The sequence below is a fragment of the Sturnus vulgaris genome, chromosome 25 (genome assembly GCF_052056855.1).
Source record: "Sturnus vulgaris isolate bStuVul1 chromosome 25, bStuVul1.hap1, whole genome shotgun sequence".
NCBI classification, from domain to species: domain Eukaryota; kingdom Metazoa; phylum Chordata; class Aves; order Passeriformes; family Sturnidae; genus Sturnus; species Sturnus vulgaris.
In genome coordinates this window covers 3,382,929-3,399,885 of record NC_142267.1, presented here as the reverse complement: position 1 = coordinate 3,399,885, position 16,957 = coordinate 3,382,929, and the positions used below count along the sequence as shown (strand labels likewise).

The 16,957-nt window shown below is 49.6% G+C and overlaps 1 protein-coding gene across 1 annotated transcript in view; it reads left to right on the top strand.

Annotated features, from left to right (window-relative positions):
- The first annotated feature begins 13,161 nt into the window (after positions 1-13,161).
- MEGF6 (multiple EGF like domains 6) overlaps positions 13,162-16,957 on the top strand; it is a 37,978-nt gene continuing 34,182 nt past the window's right edge. Inside the window, exon 1 of the mRNA XM_088178705.1 lies at positions 13,162-13,303. Within this exon, the coding sequence (XP_088034831.1) occupies positions 13,162-13,303 (142 nt within the window). The remainder of the gene's footprint in view (positions 13,304-16,957) is intronic.

Genomic DNA, 16,957 nt, shown 5'->3' with positions numbered 1-16,957 from the left:
TGTCAAGGAGTCGAGTTCCAAAAGACCTGCAGAGTTTACAGACAACTTGCTTATGCAACTTTCAAGTTCACGAGGATTGAAAGCCCTGACTGTGGTATTGATTAAACCTTATTTGGCCATCTGACATATTTATATTTGTGAGGAGTTTCGTGGGAGCCAAGACTGATAATGCAATCGCTCTGGGGAGGCTGGCTCACACTAAGGAGGGAGTGTCAGATTGCACATGCACAGCTGGTACGTGTGGGAATGATGCCACTGTGATAAAGTGAGCCTGTGGTGCCTTCTCCATCTCCCTTGGGATCCCCAAAACCCAGACAGGGCACGTAGATGAGTGTGCTGGGGCATGTGGGATCTCTCCACGTGTGGTGGTGTGTTTTCCTACATCCACACAGCTTAACAACATCCCAGGAGTGCCTCATGCTGCCCTTCCTGCCATAGCAGGTACAGCCCTGGTCATGGATGAGGAAAACATCACAGAATCACAGGATCATTAATTTTGGAAAAGACCTCCAAGATCATCGAATCCAACCTGTGCCCAGTTCTCTCCTTGTCACCAGCCCAGAGCCCTGAGTGCCACACGCAGGGATGGGGAGTCAGCCCCTCCAATGCCTGACCACTCCTTCCATGCAGAAATTCCTCCTGATGACCAACTGACCCTCTCCTGGCACAGCCTGAGGCCATTTCCCCTTGTTCCCTGGGAGCAGACCCTCACCTGGCTGCACCCTCCTGTCAGGTTCAAGACCATGATAAACAAAAAAAAAAACCAACTAGAAAGCACCAGATACACCAGCAGTGTTTGAAAAACTACCCGAAGATGACAGATGACATCAATTTGGATGGGAAATTAAGGAAGAAATAAGGGGTGAAGGAAAAGCCTGTGGGAAGCAGTGCCCGTGGCACGGAGTCAGCGTTATCTGAGCACTGCAGGAAGCTGCAGAGCTGTGACTGATAATCTGCTCCCAGCAGGCACAGCCCCCTCTTATTCCCAAAAAAAGAGATTTCCTGGAGGTGCTGTCTGTCGTGGCTGTTTTATGATGTCTCTGTTATTGCAGGTCAGGAGGAGCCAGGCTGGGTTTGTCTCAGTGATTGATATCATCCATAGGAAGGGGTTGGATTTGCAGAGTATTCGATTCATAAGGAGGAGAATCTGGATAGGAATTCTGGAGATATGGGGGAACCTAAAATACATCCTTATGGTTTCTCTTTTTCACAACTCTGGCTACACCTTTGTACCTTCCTGCTTGTCTCTGCACCCGTGCTGGCAGTACCATGATTGAAACATCACAGTGCCAAATCCCAGAGGGAAACGACACAGAAAGGAAGAAGGAAAACAACAAAGGAACAAAAACCTCACCGAGCCTGGATTTTGTGTGTAATCCCTGTGTGCTGGCAAACTTCAGCAGAGCCCCAACACTGGGAGGATTGTGCAGCCCGGCTCCAGCTCATCCCCCTGGCACAATTTCAGAGAAACAACGGAGGACAGGCTCCTCTTTCATCCCAAATTCAGAAGTGCCTGCAGGACCCACAGCCAGTCCTTTGCTTTAACTCCTTGCGTTTTAGTGCTGGAGAAAGCGATTTATTTGATTGCCTTTAGGTTATCAGGAGGGCTCGTTCCTGGGGGAATATTGATGAGTTTTTAAGGGGTCAAATCCCCAGGATGTCGCAGCATTTCTGCCAGTACAGCTGGTTTCAGGAAGGTGTGCTACAGCAGCCTCATTTTTAGGGAATAATGACCCAAATTCTCTGCGAGAGAATTCTCGGAGTCTGTGAGGTGTCCTCTCGGCCAGAGGGAGGGGGTAGAGCATCTCTTAGAGCATCTCTGCTGGGCTCTGCTCTGCTCGGGATCTGTCCCTGGAGCTGCTCTCTCTGCAGTGCCTATCTCCCATCCGAGAGCTGCAGAGTTATCCCTTTGGAAGGAGAAAAAAACGTTTTACCTCGATTTTAACCACTTTTACTCTGTATAAACTCTAGTAGGTTTGTTTTTGTTTTGTTTTGGTTTTTTTTTTCAAACAAAATGCAGAAACTTTTGTTTACTTTTTTTGTCTCATGAAAAGTTACTTCTCTACAAAAAAACCAAAAAAAAAAACCAACCAGCCAACCAACCAGAACAAAACAAAAGCAACCCCCCCACCAAAACCCCAAACAAACAAAAAAAACCCACAACCCCCCCCCAAAACAAACCAACTAAACCACCAGGGATAAAAGCTTTTTAAAAGATCATTGAAATAAAAGAAAAAAAGAAAACAAAACAACCCACTGCAGATAAGCATTACCTGTATGTGTATGTATTCAACACTGCAGATCTAAGCGCAGATTCTGTTGGAAAAACAGATTTTCATATGTTTTATTTACTTCAGGACCATCCTTTTTAAGAGATTGAGCTGGAATTTGGAAGGGCAGCCTCCAGCCTTTGCTGGCTCCAGGAGCATGCTGTGAGCTCAGGAGCCCTGACCTTCTTGGGACAATAATCCTGGGCTTGAACATTTGGTTTTGGACTTCCAGATGATCTTGGGGTATATTCTTTATATATTCATAGAGAATATTTCACTATAAATCCACCTTCACAGGATTGCTAAAGGAAGAGTCCCAGCAGCAAGGTGGCTTTCCCTGAATATTGGGAATTAATCCAATTTGCTCTACCCAAGGTGAGGAACATGCTGGGATGGGGTCGAGGTTGGCACATTGGCATCAAAATTTGGACCCTCCTTTTCCAGGGAATGGGACCCTGGTCCTCTCTCCCAGGGAATGGTGAGCACGGGGATGGCTGAGATGCTCTGGGTGCTCTGGAGAGCTCTCACCTTTCGGGGTCCCCAGGATCATGCACAGACATTCCTTTTTCCTGCCCTGAGTCCCGGGCTGGGCTGGCACTTTCTGGGAAAGCTGGGAAGTTGTTCAAGGGAAAGCCAGATGCTTCCAAACTGGGGCCTCTGGCTTTCCAGCTTCCTCCAGGCCTTTTTTCACCGGAGCTATAAAATCACCTGACAATGGGCCATGAATATTAATGGCTCTTAGCCCCAAGGCAGAGGGAGAAGTGCGGGTTTGTTATCAGGCTGCTTTCATGTGGGAGTGTGTAACTTCCATAAATAAAACACCAGATGTGCTGGGATTCTGTTTGCCTTTAAACGCCTTGGGAATTCTCATAAAGAGCAGGAATACCTAGGGTCAGCAGGGCTTTATTTCAAACTTTCCTTGCAGGAGTCACGCAGGGGGAGCTGGTGAATGCCAGAGCAGCCAGGTCATTGCAGGGTGGGGACCACATCCAGCCGGGGTCCTGAGGCTCTGAACCCTCAGACTAAGAGGAATATCGAATTTGTATTTACAAACCAGCTGTGGGTCTGCTGGTGGATCAAACCAGCACTGAGAAATAAAAGAAGCAATGGGAAGGATTCCACTGATTGATGAATGGAAAAAGATATTTGCCTTTGCAAACTGTTTGCTGATAATTGAAATTGGATATTGAAATATGAAAGAAGCAATGGGGGAAAAAAATATGAATTCTATAAGAATTAAAAATTCAAAGGGAGGGTTGTACATTAGAGGGGAATCTCAGGTATCAGGTGTTCTGGGCAGTCTGTGCCTCTCAAGTACCTCAGCCCATGGGGAAAGAAAGAGGGAAATTGGGATAAAGAGGAGGGGAGTCCTCCAAAAATTTGAGAGATCCCAGGGGAATGCCCCACGCCCTCTCCCTTTATTCGAATAAAACAAAAAGGACTCCTCTGTCTCCTTTTTGGACATAAACCTCTGGTGTTTGTGGATTAATTTTCCTGCCAAGATTAAGGTGGGTTTACCTGTAAATCCTCCAGAAGAAGCTGTCTGCTGACGGGAACGGGATGCTGGTGCAGGTGTTCCTGCAGGAGGATGGCAATGCACACACCAGGGCACAGGGAGTGATGCCCCAGGCACGGAATGATGCTGTCAGCCCTTTCCTTGGGAGGCATTTGTACTCAGAACATATTTGAAACAAATCTTGCACAGGTGCGAGGCTGCAGGAGCGGGATGGGATTCTTCCAAAGAAGAATTTTTCGTTTTTAAATGAGCACGGATTATCTGGGGAAAAAAAATGTGCTATATGGGTGAAAGTTCAGAGCAATGTTCTCTTTTCTAACTCTTCCTTGGAAACAAAAAGCAAATGTAGGTATTTCACAAGCAGATAATTTGAAACGGTTTTGACAGAAATAATGGAAGAAGTTTCATATTGAATTTATTTATGTTTCCACGGCAATTTAAATAAAACTAAGAAGCTTTCCAGGAGCTCTTTGACATCCACTGTATGTGACCTTGGAAATCAAGTATTGGTGGAGCCTGTGGGGTGATTTGAGGCGACCCATACTTGGTTTCAAGGGTCTGTGGGAATCTCCAGGAGGAGTGAACAGTGCTCTGTGCCTGCTCCAGCTGCTGCAGGAGTCCTTTGGTGTCTCACCACAACAAACATATGGGCACAAGAAATACAAATACCAGCCCCTCACTGCTGAGGATTGAGGTGGCTTGGTAGCATTCTTCAATACTGGCTTGTTTTGTTTGGAAAAATCACCTGAAAATTACATTTCTGGGTGATGTGAAGGATAGGAGTGATCTGGACACAGCCATTTGTGCCCTGTCCAGTCCAAGCCAGGATCAATCTCTCAGGTTGGATTTGAGCTGCAGAGTTTGTCCAAAGCTCACAGAACTCAGGATGGCCAAACAGCCCCAAAATCACGAAAATCCTCACCCTCAGCCAGGGGGGATGCCGAGCCTGTGGCGAGCTGGGCGATGAGGAACACTCCTCATTTTATTTATGGATCGTGTGCTTCGGTCCTGCAGGAAGGAAGTTCCATAATGCTTCGATAAATACAAGCTCTAGGGAGCTGCAGGAGTGTTTGCAGAGCCCAACCACAAAGCTTATTTTGACAAAATGTGGAGGCAAGGATCATTCTGCCTCTGGCTGTATCTGCTGGAGAAACTCAGGGCTTACAGGGAACCTGCTGAGACTGGGTCTGTTTGAAAGTTTAAAGGGAATTTTATACGAAAACTGCAGATAAGCATAGTAACAACAACAACAACAACAATAATAATAATAATAATAATAATAATAATAATAATAATAATAATAATAATAATAATAATACTTCAGGTGTGCTGGGCTGGCTTCATCTGGATCCACACCTCTCCTCCAACAGACCCTGCATTCAGGCACTTACTCTGCATGAAAATGTAATTAGAATTCATGGATTGATGGAATCCATACTTTTAAGGCCTGCAGAGTCCAAAGTGCCCAGAGTGCTCCTCCAGCTCCCTGCCTGGACCCTGCCCTGCCCAGAGCCCTTGGAATGAGCTGCAGTCTCCAGGTTGCTGCAGAGAGGGGATTAAACAAATATAAACCCTTGGGGATTTCATTAAGCTCTAGCAGGTCTCAGGATTTCTGAAAAGTAAAACAAAACTTGCACGGTCTGGTGTTTCCCAGCAGCCAGGGTGCTCCGAGCCCAGACAGGAGCGAATTAGAAGAGGCTGAGGGAATTAAAGCTTTGATCACATCAGCCTTGTTTTGATGGCTGTCCTTCTCCTGCTCTGCTCTTGGCTGGAAATGCATTTAATTCTTCATGACTTGACAGGTTTGTGTGCTGCCTGCAGACACCTTTCAGTGCTGTTATTGCAGGGTGATCTGGGGCTGGGTTTATGCTGAATAAAAATGTCACTTCCAGGGATGGCCCTGCAAGGTCCTTCCTGTCACCATCCATCTCTGCCACCCTTCCCATCCCCATGGATTGCCACAGGATTCCCTCTGCAGCTGGCCCTGGAGGCAGCAGAGATGTGGGAGCCATGGGAATGGGGCTGGCTCTGGGTGAGCAAGGGAAAAACCAAGATTTATCTGCAGTAGCAGAAGGAAACCCTGAGCACGGCGTGGCTGAAGCGCGTTCCTGGCACAGCTGCAGCCCATTCTTCTTCCATCCAGCCCAAATGCCTTCAAACCCTATTTGTCTCCATTTTTCTACTCGCTTGTAAGAAGGAAATGCTGCTTTACAGAGCAAAAAAAAAAAGCAACTTCTTAAGCACAGATACATTTTTGAAGTGCCTTGCTCGGCGCCAAATGTCAGGAATTGGCCAGCAACTGATAAATCTTTTTGAAAACGCCCCTTATTCTCCCCACACCCAGCCGAAACTTGGAATTTCCTAAACTTGAGGTGATTTTGATCTGTATCCGAAAATAACGGAGTGGTCTAGCAGTGATGCAGGGGTGGAGAGCATCTCCAGTGCTGGTCCATGGCCTCCAGGGGGATTTTGGGGAGGATGGAGGATGCTCTAAGGGAGAAGCCCAGGTTTTAGCTCCTCCAGCTCCCCGGTGGGAGGGAGGGATTCGGTAACAAGGGGGTGGTGATTCCTCCCCTCTCACCTGGTGATTAGTCACTCACTCCAATAAAAGGTAATTTGAGAAAAGTGCTCTCTCTGCCTTCAAGGTCTGGCTCACACCCTGCTCAAGGGTAGGGAGAGCTCTGGTTTCGCTGGGGTAATGTGTCTCACCCTCGACTTGAGTTACAAAAATTAGTAGAAAATGTGTACACATTGTCTATTTTATATTTTTCACCCTTTTAGTTTAGATTTGTGTGGGTTAATGCTATCCAGAGTACTTGTGTGTGTATTTGAAGGAATTTTTGTGGAAAGGGGTAATAGTTCTAAGACAAGAAAGTAAAACTTCTAAAACAACAGGTCTATAATGCAGAGAAGTTTTGTCTTCTCTTTGTCATGAATTAGAGAGTGAGCCAGAGAGTTGGGATAACAGGTGTGTTCTTATCCATGTGAGTCCCTCCAGGACAGGAATCTTTTGGGTGACATCTGGAGTGTTTGGGTGAGGAAGAGGGGGAACGTTTTGTACCTGTTAATGTTGCTTTTTCTTATTGGCACTGAAAGCTCAAAATGGGAAAAAGAGCTGCAGCAAAAGCAGTTGGGTTTGGTTTTGTGCAGCATCTCAAGCACAGGCAGGGCCAGGTGATCAAGGTGGGAATTGTGTCCATGCCTGATATTTTATTGCTCAAAAGAGATGAGATTTCTCCTTGTCTGTGTGGCTGTTCCCTGTTCTGCTCCCGAAATGGAGCAGAAGAGAAGCCCCAGTGTTTGTCTGTAAGATGGAAACCCTCAGTGGGGCTGGGTGAGCCCAGTGCCAGCTGTGCTCCAGGTGGCCCTTTGGGCTCCCACAGCTGGAACGTGCCCTGCCATGCTCCGGGTGGGATCTTCCAGCTGCTGCTTCGGCTCAGAGTCAGAGAAATGCAAAAAAGCTCTTTGCTCATCAGAGCCAAGAACAAGATTACAGTTTTTGGATCGTATCACAACTCCAGGATTCATGGACAGGTCAGGGAAAGCACCTTCCCCAGGCTCCTGCAGAACAGAGCTCCAAACCCTCAGATTCCCTGGAGAGACATTGAAACACCCACCCAGGGCACGCTGGGGGTGGCTGTGCGTGGTCATGGCTTTGTGGCAGAGTTTTTGCATATTTTCAGCACTGGTTTGCTTAGCAGAAGGCCAAAAGTATTCAAATAATTAACAAAGATTGCTGACGAACGGGGAAAGAGCTGTTTCTGTGGATATCGGTTCGGACATTAAAGAATTCCACAGAAAAATGTCACTTTCTTGCCAATTTGGTACATTTGTCTTGTTTTGTTGAAAATAACTGAAAAGTATTTCCTGGCTCTGTACCACTGTAGAGATGTGTGAAATAAACAGCTCTGTCCTTATCTTAGCCAAGCGAAAATATTTCCAGTTTCCCCAGAATTCCCCTGATGAGGATTAGCTTCTCTGATGATTAAGAGGTTCAGGATTTTGGTGGAAACAAGCAATCCTTTTAAATTTTTTTTCTTTATTTCTTATACTTTTAGGGGGAACAGTGTGCATCCCTTTGCACATACTCTTGGAATAATTTGTAGCTCTTTGCTCCCTGTCTCTCCCTCATTGCCTGTGGCTCCATGTCCAGGGACAGTGGATGCCCTGAGTGCTGTTGTCCTCCTGGAGCCCCTCATCCATCCTGTGTGGATTTTCCCTATCTGCAGGTCTCATCATGCCAAAACAGCACACTTAAGGAAGATTAAGCCTTAAACTAAGTGAGAGAAGAGTTTGCACTGGGCTGCCTCACTCCTGCTTTGCTCGAGTGTAAATCTTTCCACCCCAGCAAAGTGGGTGTTGAGTTATTCCCCCATGGCTGCGCTTCTCAAACAACCCCACTACTGTGTCAGTGGGGGGACCCTGCCGTCCTCTCCACTTTTTACATTCATTTCTATTTTTACATCAGATAAGAAGCTCTTTCCAAACTCCCCACGTGTTCTTGCATGTTTTCAGGAGTGGACGGGGCTGGATCTGTGTTTGTGCAGACGGGGAGAGTTTAAGGCACTGATTAATGTTTACAGTTTGCAAAAATATTCAGCTTGTGTTGGTCAGAGTCCTGATGGAGCCTGAATAAAGCTGCCTGAACTCCAAACCACAGGGTCAGATTTTTGGAGCCCTGTGTTGGCTGGGAGGGTTTGGAGCTCGCACCTCTCCTGAGGGTGGCCCAAGAAGAGGAGCTGTGGGTTCAGAGGTCAGCATTTAAAAGGCTTCATCCTTGGGATTTGATTCCTGGCTCGGAGTGACATCAAGCTGGGACTTCCAGAGTTCTCTCTGAAGTGTCTGCTAAACAAACTGCTCTGCAATAGCATCAGCTTTGTGTGGAGAGGCAGGAAAGCACCAGGGACCAGAGTGTGCTGCTAAGGTGTAGGAGAGGTTTTGAAGGAAAAAAACTTCATCTCAGCCACTCAAGAGCTTCCCAACCTGACCTCTGGTCAGAAGGAGAAGGATGTTGCAGCTCAGTGTGCTGCTTTTCCTGCCCAGAATTGCCTAAATTGTGTTGATTCACTCCCAGCAGAAACACAGGCAGTGGGTGGGGAAGCATTGCAGGACGAGTTCCTTTCATCCAGGGTTTTGTTTGGTTGGCTGGAGTCTGGGACCTCAAATGGAGGGTGAATCTGAGCCCTGCAGAGAAAGGCAAAAACCTCTGGCTGTGTTTGGCTGTGGGAGCTGAGCAGGTTTGTCAGGAGTGGTGAGGTGGCCACCTGTGACACCTTGTGAGCCACAGGACCCCCTGGCTGGTCCCCACCACACAGGGTTGGGGTCCAAGTCCATGTGGGTGGGCACTGCTGCTCATCCCTCACCTGGCACCTTGTTGTGGAGTGATTCCTGCCCTGGAACAGCCTGAGAGCAGCAGCCTTTGCCTCTCCAGTCTGCTTTCCCTCCTGAGCCAGAGGGATTACAGGTAGCAGGGATTTATCCCGTGCTGGGCTGCTTTGCTCAAGCCACCAGGAGAGGAACCAGACATTGGGGATTGGTCTGAGAACCTCCCTGAGAGCTGGCACCGAGTCCCAGGTGGCACCAGCTCCCATCTTTAGTCACCAGCCTGGAGTTAGTGATCCAGAAATCCCCATAAACTGCAGAGAAATGCAGTTCATGTGCTAATAATTCTCTTTTGCCAGTATCACTAGTGCACAGCTGATGAGGCACTGGTTCACTCTGCAGGGAGGAACACTCTCAGAAGAATCACAAACACAACAAGTTTGGGAGAAACTCTTTAACTACTTGGTCTCTGCCCCAAACAAAGCACTTCATACTTTTTTTCTGCTGCTGTTTTCCAGGTGAGCAGCGATGAGGGAAGCAAAACAGCTGGGGGAGGACAAGGCAGGGCTGGGGCTTGGCATCCCTAATGGCTGCATCCAAAGGGATGCCCAGCTTTTCCTGGAGCCAGTGCCAGGAGGAGCCATGGGCACGGTCTGTATTTGTAATCTGATCTCCAGTGGAAAAGCTGCCTGCAGAGTGGTTTGGGGACGTCACATGTTGGGTTTTTTACAGGAAACAAACAGGTTTGCTGTGTTGCAGTGGTGTTTGAGGCATGGCAGGTTCTAGGGGAGCTCAGGTGTTGATGTGCCCTGGGCTCTGCCCCAGCAGCAGGCGTGTTGGAGCAGTGCAGTGCAGAGCTCTTAGAAAACATCATAAACCAACCCCCAAACCACAATTCTCACAAGCTCTTGTTTATTTTATCCCTCTAAGCACCACTTGACATAGAGAAGTATATTTGTACTTTTCATGGCCTTCAAAGGACAAGGCCATTAGCTCCAACAGTAAATGAAAATCCACATTTTAGCTGGATTGTGCATAATAAACCTCATTCAGCACATGGAGGTCTCAGTTTAGTTCCCAGCTAATATTATACACAGAGAAGTTCAAAAGCCTGTCTGGAATATATTTGAGCATGCTGGCCCCAAATCACAAAGCTCATCCTTTCTTTGCCTCTTCCATTTCTATCTCCTGCATGTTTCTGCTTTCCCAGTCTCCATCTGGCCATTTCCTCTTAACTGGAGTCCTTTCTCTTAAAATGTCAGAAGAAACATGGTTCAGGCTTTGGGTTGGTTTAGGATGAAGATTCCAGCACTCCTGTTTACCTGAGCAGGTTGACTGTGTCTGTGCAGGGATGAATTAACTCTGGGGTTTATGATGCTGTTGAGCTGTGAAGCACCACATCACCAGCTCTGGGTTTTTTTTTGAGTCCATACAGGAATTTTAAGACTGAATGCAATGAAATTCCCTGAGAGTCAGGGGTTCAGCCCATCCTGGTCCCTGTTAAAGGGTGTTGGTGCTCTCCTGGCTCTCTCCTCATGTGTTACCATACCCCCAACAACTCTTGGTACTTAATCAGCTCAAGTAAATTAGGTGACGAGGAGGCTGGAGCTGGCTCTGACCCGGCCAAGCATAACTCATTACATAAGCTCAGTTTGTGTTCAGGCCCGCTGTGGTTTTGGTGCCTGTGCTGTACCTCTGAGCTGTCTGGAGCAGTCTGAGCCTCTCTCCATGGTGAGCTTTTTATCACAGCCCAAGGAAACGAGGTTGAGCAGGTTTGTCACAGAAGTCACACTTGTTCTGTGGGCTGAGGGGTGAGTGCTCTTTGCTGGGAGCTGCAGGAGGAACTCCCAGGTCACAAAGCCAGGAAAGGTCCCTTTGGGGGCTGTCTGAGGAGTCAAGGAGTCACTTGAAGAGCTGCTCACTGTGATCCATCTGCATTCCAGACAAGGATAATTTAAGATAGACAAGTCTTGGTAACATTTCTGAATGAAAGAACCCAGCCTAACCCATTTTTCACAGCTCTGTGGCAATGTTCATTTCTGCTTGTCAGCACCTCCAGAGATGTTTACAGGAGTGGTGTCAGAGCTCCCCATGGCAGTGCCTGGGGTTGGAGGCAACATTCCCAGGACCTGGTCTGGGCCAGCAAGGACAACCCATGTCTTGCCACGGGGTATTTTGGAATGGATGAAGTATTTGACAGATTTAAAGTGGCTCCTGGCAGGGTGGCAGCATATCTGTGCACAGAGAGGGCTGTTGGAAGGAAGCACAACAGTGCAGAGGCTTCACTGTGGGACATGGGCAGTGCAGGTGGAATTTCTGGTGGCTCTCAGTGACCCCTCTGATATTTGCCCTTCTCTTGTCCCTCCTCTGCCCATCTCTGCTCCCTCAGTGCTGAGTATCTCCCTGGGGACTCTGGTGGACCCATCAGGCAGCTTGAGCAAGGTGTGTGTGCAGCACATCAGGCTGGACATCTCCAGAATGATTTCCAAACATTCACAGCATCCTTCAGAGAGGTCACTTTTTTTTTTGTTTCTCCCTCACAAAGTAACTGACCCCAAAAATTTGTCTGTTATTTTTGCTAAAATCAAAATATTAATGAGAAGCATGTGGGCTGTTGCCTTGTGTAAACATTAAGACGAGTGGAAGTGGTCCCTTGAAATGTTAGGAAGCTGCTCTTGGAACAATCAGCAAAGGGGACTCGTGACTGGAGTCCCTTCCTTTGGAAATTGCTGCAGCAATAGCATGAAATCCCTATTTTCTTCCTGGATTCAGCTTGTTTCAAAATTTTTTGTGGAATGCTATTCATTGCAGCCTAAACCACAAGTTTTAATTTGGAATTTTACTATGGCCAAATAATACTGTGAAAATGTCTCAAAGTAGCAGGGCCTGCTCCCCCCAGCTCAGCCCTGCGAGCACATTGTTTTAAAACATTCCAGAAAGTTAAATGAGGCTTTTGAGCTTGCCTCTGGAAAATCCAATAAGCTATTCCTCCTTCTTATTTAATGAAAAAGGTAAAATAAAATTCCCTGCCTGCAGGAAACGGGAATGAACATTATGGTTTTCTTTGGCGCAGTCGTGGTGGCTGTTCCTCACTTCAGCTTAAATTTGGTGATTCAGATTTACTTTTTGTCGTTATTTTAAGAACAGCCCAGCCCAGGTTTGGTGTTGGGTGCTGTTTCAGCAGCTGGGTTTTTTTTTTGTTGTTTTTTTTTTTTTTTTTTTTTTTTGGGGGGGGGGGGTGATGGTAACGAGGTTTTCCACATTGAAACACTCCCTGTTTGGGGTAACCCCACACCAGCCTGGTGCTCCGTGGGGAGATCCTGATCACGCCTGCTCTCATTCCCTGCCCTCTCAGCCTGGTTTGGGGCAGATCCGCGGGTTTATTTCAGGGTGGAAGATCCGTGGTTCCCTCGCCTCGGCAGGGTCGCGTTGCTCCGGGCAGCTCCGGGACCGCGCAGCCCGGTCTCTCCGACGGCACCCGGGGGAGCTCCTGCCCATCCCGGGGGATCCCAGGGGTGTCCGGGGGATCCCAGGGGTCTCCAGGGGATCCCGGGCCCGGCGGTACCTGCGGGGGGCGGAGCGGGACCGCCCCCACGGCTGAGCCGCCCCGCACCGCCCCGCGCATCCTTCCCTCCGCTCCGTCCCGCGGCGGCCGCGCTGTGTCCGCGTTCCGTCCCTGCCCGTCCCGTTCCAGCCCCGCTCCGTCCCTGCCCCGTCCTGCTCCATCCCCGCCCGTCCCGTTCCAGTCCCGTTCTGTCCCGCTCCGTCCGCGTTCTGTCTGCGCTCGGTTCCTGCCCCGTCCCACTCCATCGCTGCTCCATCCCATTCCAACCCCACTCCATCCCAGCCCCGTTCTGTCCCGCTCCGTCCCCGCTCCGTCCCTACCCCATCCCGTTTCAGCCCTGCTCCATCCCCGGCTCCGTCCCGGCTCCGTCCCCGCTCCATCCCCGCTCCGTCCCCGCTCCATCCCCGCTCCGTCCTTACCCCGTCCTGTTCCATCCCTTTTCCATCCCCGGCTCCGTCCCGGCTCCATCCCCGCTCCGTGCCGCGGTCATGGGCCGGCCCTGGGCGCTGCTCTGGTGTCTGGGCTGCCTGGGCGGCATCCCGGGCTCCTCCGGTGAGAATTACCGCTACCTGTGGAGGAGCTGCTACCCCTGCTACCTGGGGAGAGCGGGCTACCCCGACCTGCGGCCAGGTACGTGGGGGACCAGGTGACTTGGGAAGGTCCTTTCAGAACCAGGCTCTTGTCGGATTTTGGGTAGCCGGGCTGGGGCTCCCTGCCGGGCTCTGCCTTCAGGGGTTTGTCCCCAGATCCCCCAGCTGCCAGGTGGAGCTCCCAGGCTGGCGGCCACCCGAGTGACAGACTGGCGACCTGGCTGTATATACTGTATATGTGCCTGTGTTTTGTATTATTATATTTATTTTTACATGATTATGATTATTATTATTATTATTCAGTGCATTTCTTACTCTGAAAAATCAGTTCTGGCAGAGGGGGAGATAAACAGGAGTTTCTTCACATTTGTTGCTGTCCAGCTGGGTTAAAGATAGCTCCTGTGCCACATTCCTTAAAAAGCCAAATGCATGCATTTTGCTAGGGTATGTAGATTCGTTTTTTTCCTCATCTCTAAAGATCTCACCCCAGTCCAGGGCAAAAAGTGAAATTTGATACTTTTTAACATGAAGAAATGGTGTCTTTCTCTCTCGGCGAGGCTGTGAGTTTGCTGGGGCTGTGCTCAGCAGATTCTCACACAGGACAGGGCTCGGTGTTATTTGGGGCTGGGTTTTGTGCAAGGGGAATCTGGGAGCTGGGCACGGCTGGGGCATGCAGGCAGAGGAGCTGTGTCAGGGATCGCTGCACTGGAACATTCAGCCTCAGTGTCTTTTGGAAGCCAATTCCCAGCCTGCTGCAGCGTGGGAAGCGCCTGGCCAGACTTCCCATGGAGCAGGTGGAGGGGATGGAGCCCTCGGTGCTCCCATTGCACGTGGCTCACGTGGGGTGGGAGATGGGGACACGGAGCCAGGTGTGAGTTCTGCCACTGCACCTCCCCTTCCCTCTCTGGGTGTGCTTGGCTGCCTCCATGGCAGGAAAAGCTTGTGGAGATTTCGGAAATAATAGAGAATAAGTGAGGGTCACTTAAGATTTGGGATGCTTGGGCGTAATGTAGACATCAAGGAATGCATTATCTCATCCTGAGATTATGCTAATAAATAAATGCCCCAAGCAGTCGGTTATAAAGTGATATCAGAATACTTGTGAGATGTGCCAGACCTTCAGAAAGGGGCGAGTCGCTGCTTTGTTATTTATAGATCAGATGTTTGTCTCAAACTCAGATCGTGTTTGCTGTCTCCATCCAACTGTGTTGGCTCAAAGTAACTCTCCAAGACAAGCTCCTGAGGTCCAGCTTTGTGCTGGGTCCATCCTTCCCTTCCCTAACGCAGAATTCATCGGCTCCTGATCCTGATTCTGCTCCATGGACAGGTGGCTCTGTGCATGCTTGGCTCGGTCCTTGGTGTGAGGTTCCTCTGGGGCTGCACAGCTGAGGGGTTTCCTCACCTTCATCCATCTCGTGACTCATCCTAAACTGATATCACTGCAGGTTTGGTTAACTTGGTTAATTCTTCCTTCGCTGCCTGAGCTTCTCTTTGCCAACTAAGAGGAGTTCTCTTGGTGTGCTTTTAGAGTCCCAGATGTTGTCCTGGTGTGGTTTGTAGGGTCTGTGTGCTGTTTCCCGTGCAGTTCCCATCTGCCCAGCCAGCACACACGTCCCCACAGCCGTGTCCCCTCAGCAGGCAGCTGCACAAGGCTCTGCTGTGTGCCCGTCACCGGCGGCTCTGCGTGTGACAGCAGAGGGAGGAGGTGCTTGTGCACTAATGGTGCGGCTTTCACTGCGGCCTGGGGTGCCTTGATGTGCCCCGTGTGTACAGACAGGGCTCTGCTGGGTGCTGGTGTGGGTGCAGTGGCTGATGGCAGCGCTGGGTGTTGTGTCCTTACACAGCCGCCCTTACAGGAGGAGCTTTGTGCTCTGCGGGGGACTCACAATCCATCACGGCAGAGACGTGGACCTGGTGCTGTGATATCCTCTCAGCGAACCTCTGAAGCAGCCAGAAAGCAGCAGAGCTGTTGTTTGATCGTGTTCCATTAGCTCCTTCAACAGCGACCTGCCTTTCCACCCGGGGGTTCCATTCCCAGGTCTGTGTCTGGGAATCCTGGCTCCCCCAGCATGGCACAGGGATATCTTTCACCCAGCGTGACAGCCTGCACAGGGAATGGGGTAAAACAGCCATGAAAGAAGGCTGGGGAGGGTGAGAGCAGCAGCAAGTCCAGAGCAAGTCCAGGTGCTTGTTGCTGCGTGCACCTCTGCTCCGTGCTGAGTAATTCCTAATTACAGCCCCATCCCGAGGCAGACGGGAGCTCAGGTGGGATCTGGGCCACTCTCCCAGCCCCAGTGCTCGGGGCAGGAAAAGGTGAGCTGAGGACAAAGCCAGGGGCTGAGGCAAAGCAGCGTTTTCACTCCATCAGATTGTTGTAAAGCTGATGCATCCATTCCCACGATATCTTTGGAATCTGCTGCTGAGGATGGCACAGGTGGTGTGGGAAAGCTCTGGGCATCTCCCACCTGTAGGGGTAGGAATACTGGCCTCAATAATCCCTGCAGCTCTTTAAGTGCTTTTAGGGCTTTCTCAAATGCCTGGTTTAGGATGAGGTGAAAGCTGGGGGTGTGGAGGTGCTCTGACTGCCCCAAATGGCCTTTTCCTTCCCTTCAGTGAGTCACTCACCTTCCCAGCTGTCCTTCCTCAGCCTAGAGGAGGAAAAAACTTCCCGGGGAGCAGAGAAGGGATGAAGCCTCATCCTCTCCCATGTCTCCTTGCCCTGTTGGACCTTTCCATGGCTATTTTGTCTGCACACAGGGAGAGTGGAATAACTGAGCATCTGAATTCCTCAGGTTATTCATGTTGGGACTGAATGACACATGCAAGAAATGAAGTGATGCAGAGGGTTTTTTCATTTTAATCTGTGTCCATAGTGTGGGATAGCTGGGCTCCCCTGCCCGGGAGCAGAGACTGTTGGGTCCTCTCCATTCAGCCATTTTACTTCTTGAAATTGCTGAATTATCTTCAACAAACTGGTACTAGAAAGATAAAGTCACTAAATCCCACACAAGCTCATCTCGATGGATTTTAATTAACCTTTTCCCTGCAGCCCTGCTCTGTAATCCAGGCTAATTGCTGCAGGGATTAAAGCCTGGCACTGCTGCTTGGCCAGACAGAGCAAACCTCGGCAGTGTTCCTCCTGCCTGTGCTTCCAGCTGGGATCCATCGCCTCCTCCTCAGCCCTGCAAGGAGATAAACTGCCTCTGCACCGAATATTTAATACTTTGCAGAGCTGCTGTTGCCACTTTCTTCCCCCTGACATGCAGCTCTTGTTGGAGATAAATCAGTATTCCTTCTGGAAGGACCTGTGCATGTTCAGGGAGTGCAGCCAGCCAAAGCCATCTCATTGCTCTGTGCCCCTGGTTTTTTTTTTTTTGGTTTTGTGTTCATCTTCTCTAATGTTTTATTGCTGTGTTACCCGTGTTAGTCCATGTAGGTGTCTGAGGTTTCAGAGATTGTTTCTGCTCAGGAAGGAGTCTGGGATGAGCCTTCTTTGCAGAAGATATGAGCTCCAGTTTCTTTACACAGCAGAGATATTTCCCTGCCCATTGATGCAAGCCCCACTCCCCATCCCTTGCTGTGTTGGGCTCCTGCCTCAGTTGGCTTTGCCTGGTACCCACTGCCCTGAGCATGCAGAGCAGGGCTTGGCAAACTCTGTCCTGGCACGGCTCTGGCTTGCTCAGAGTCAGCTGAA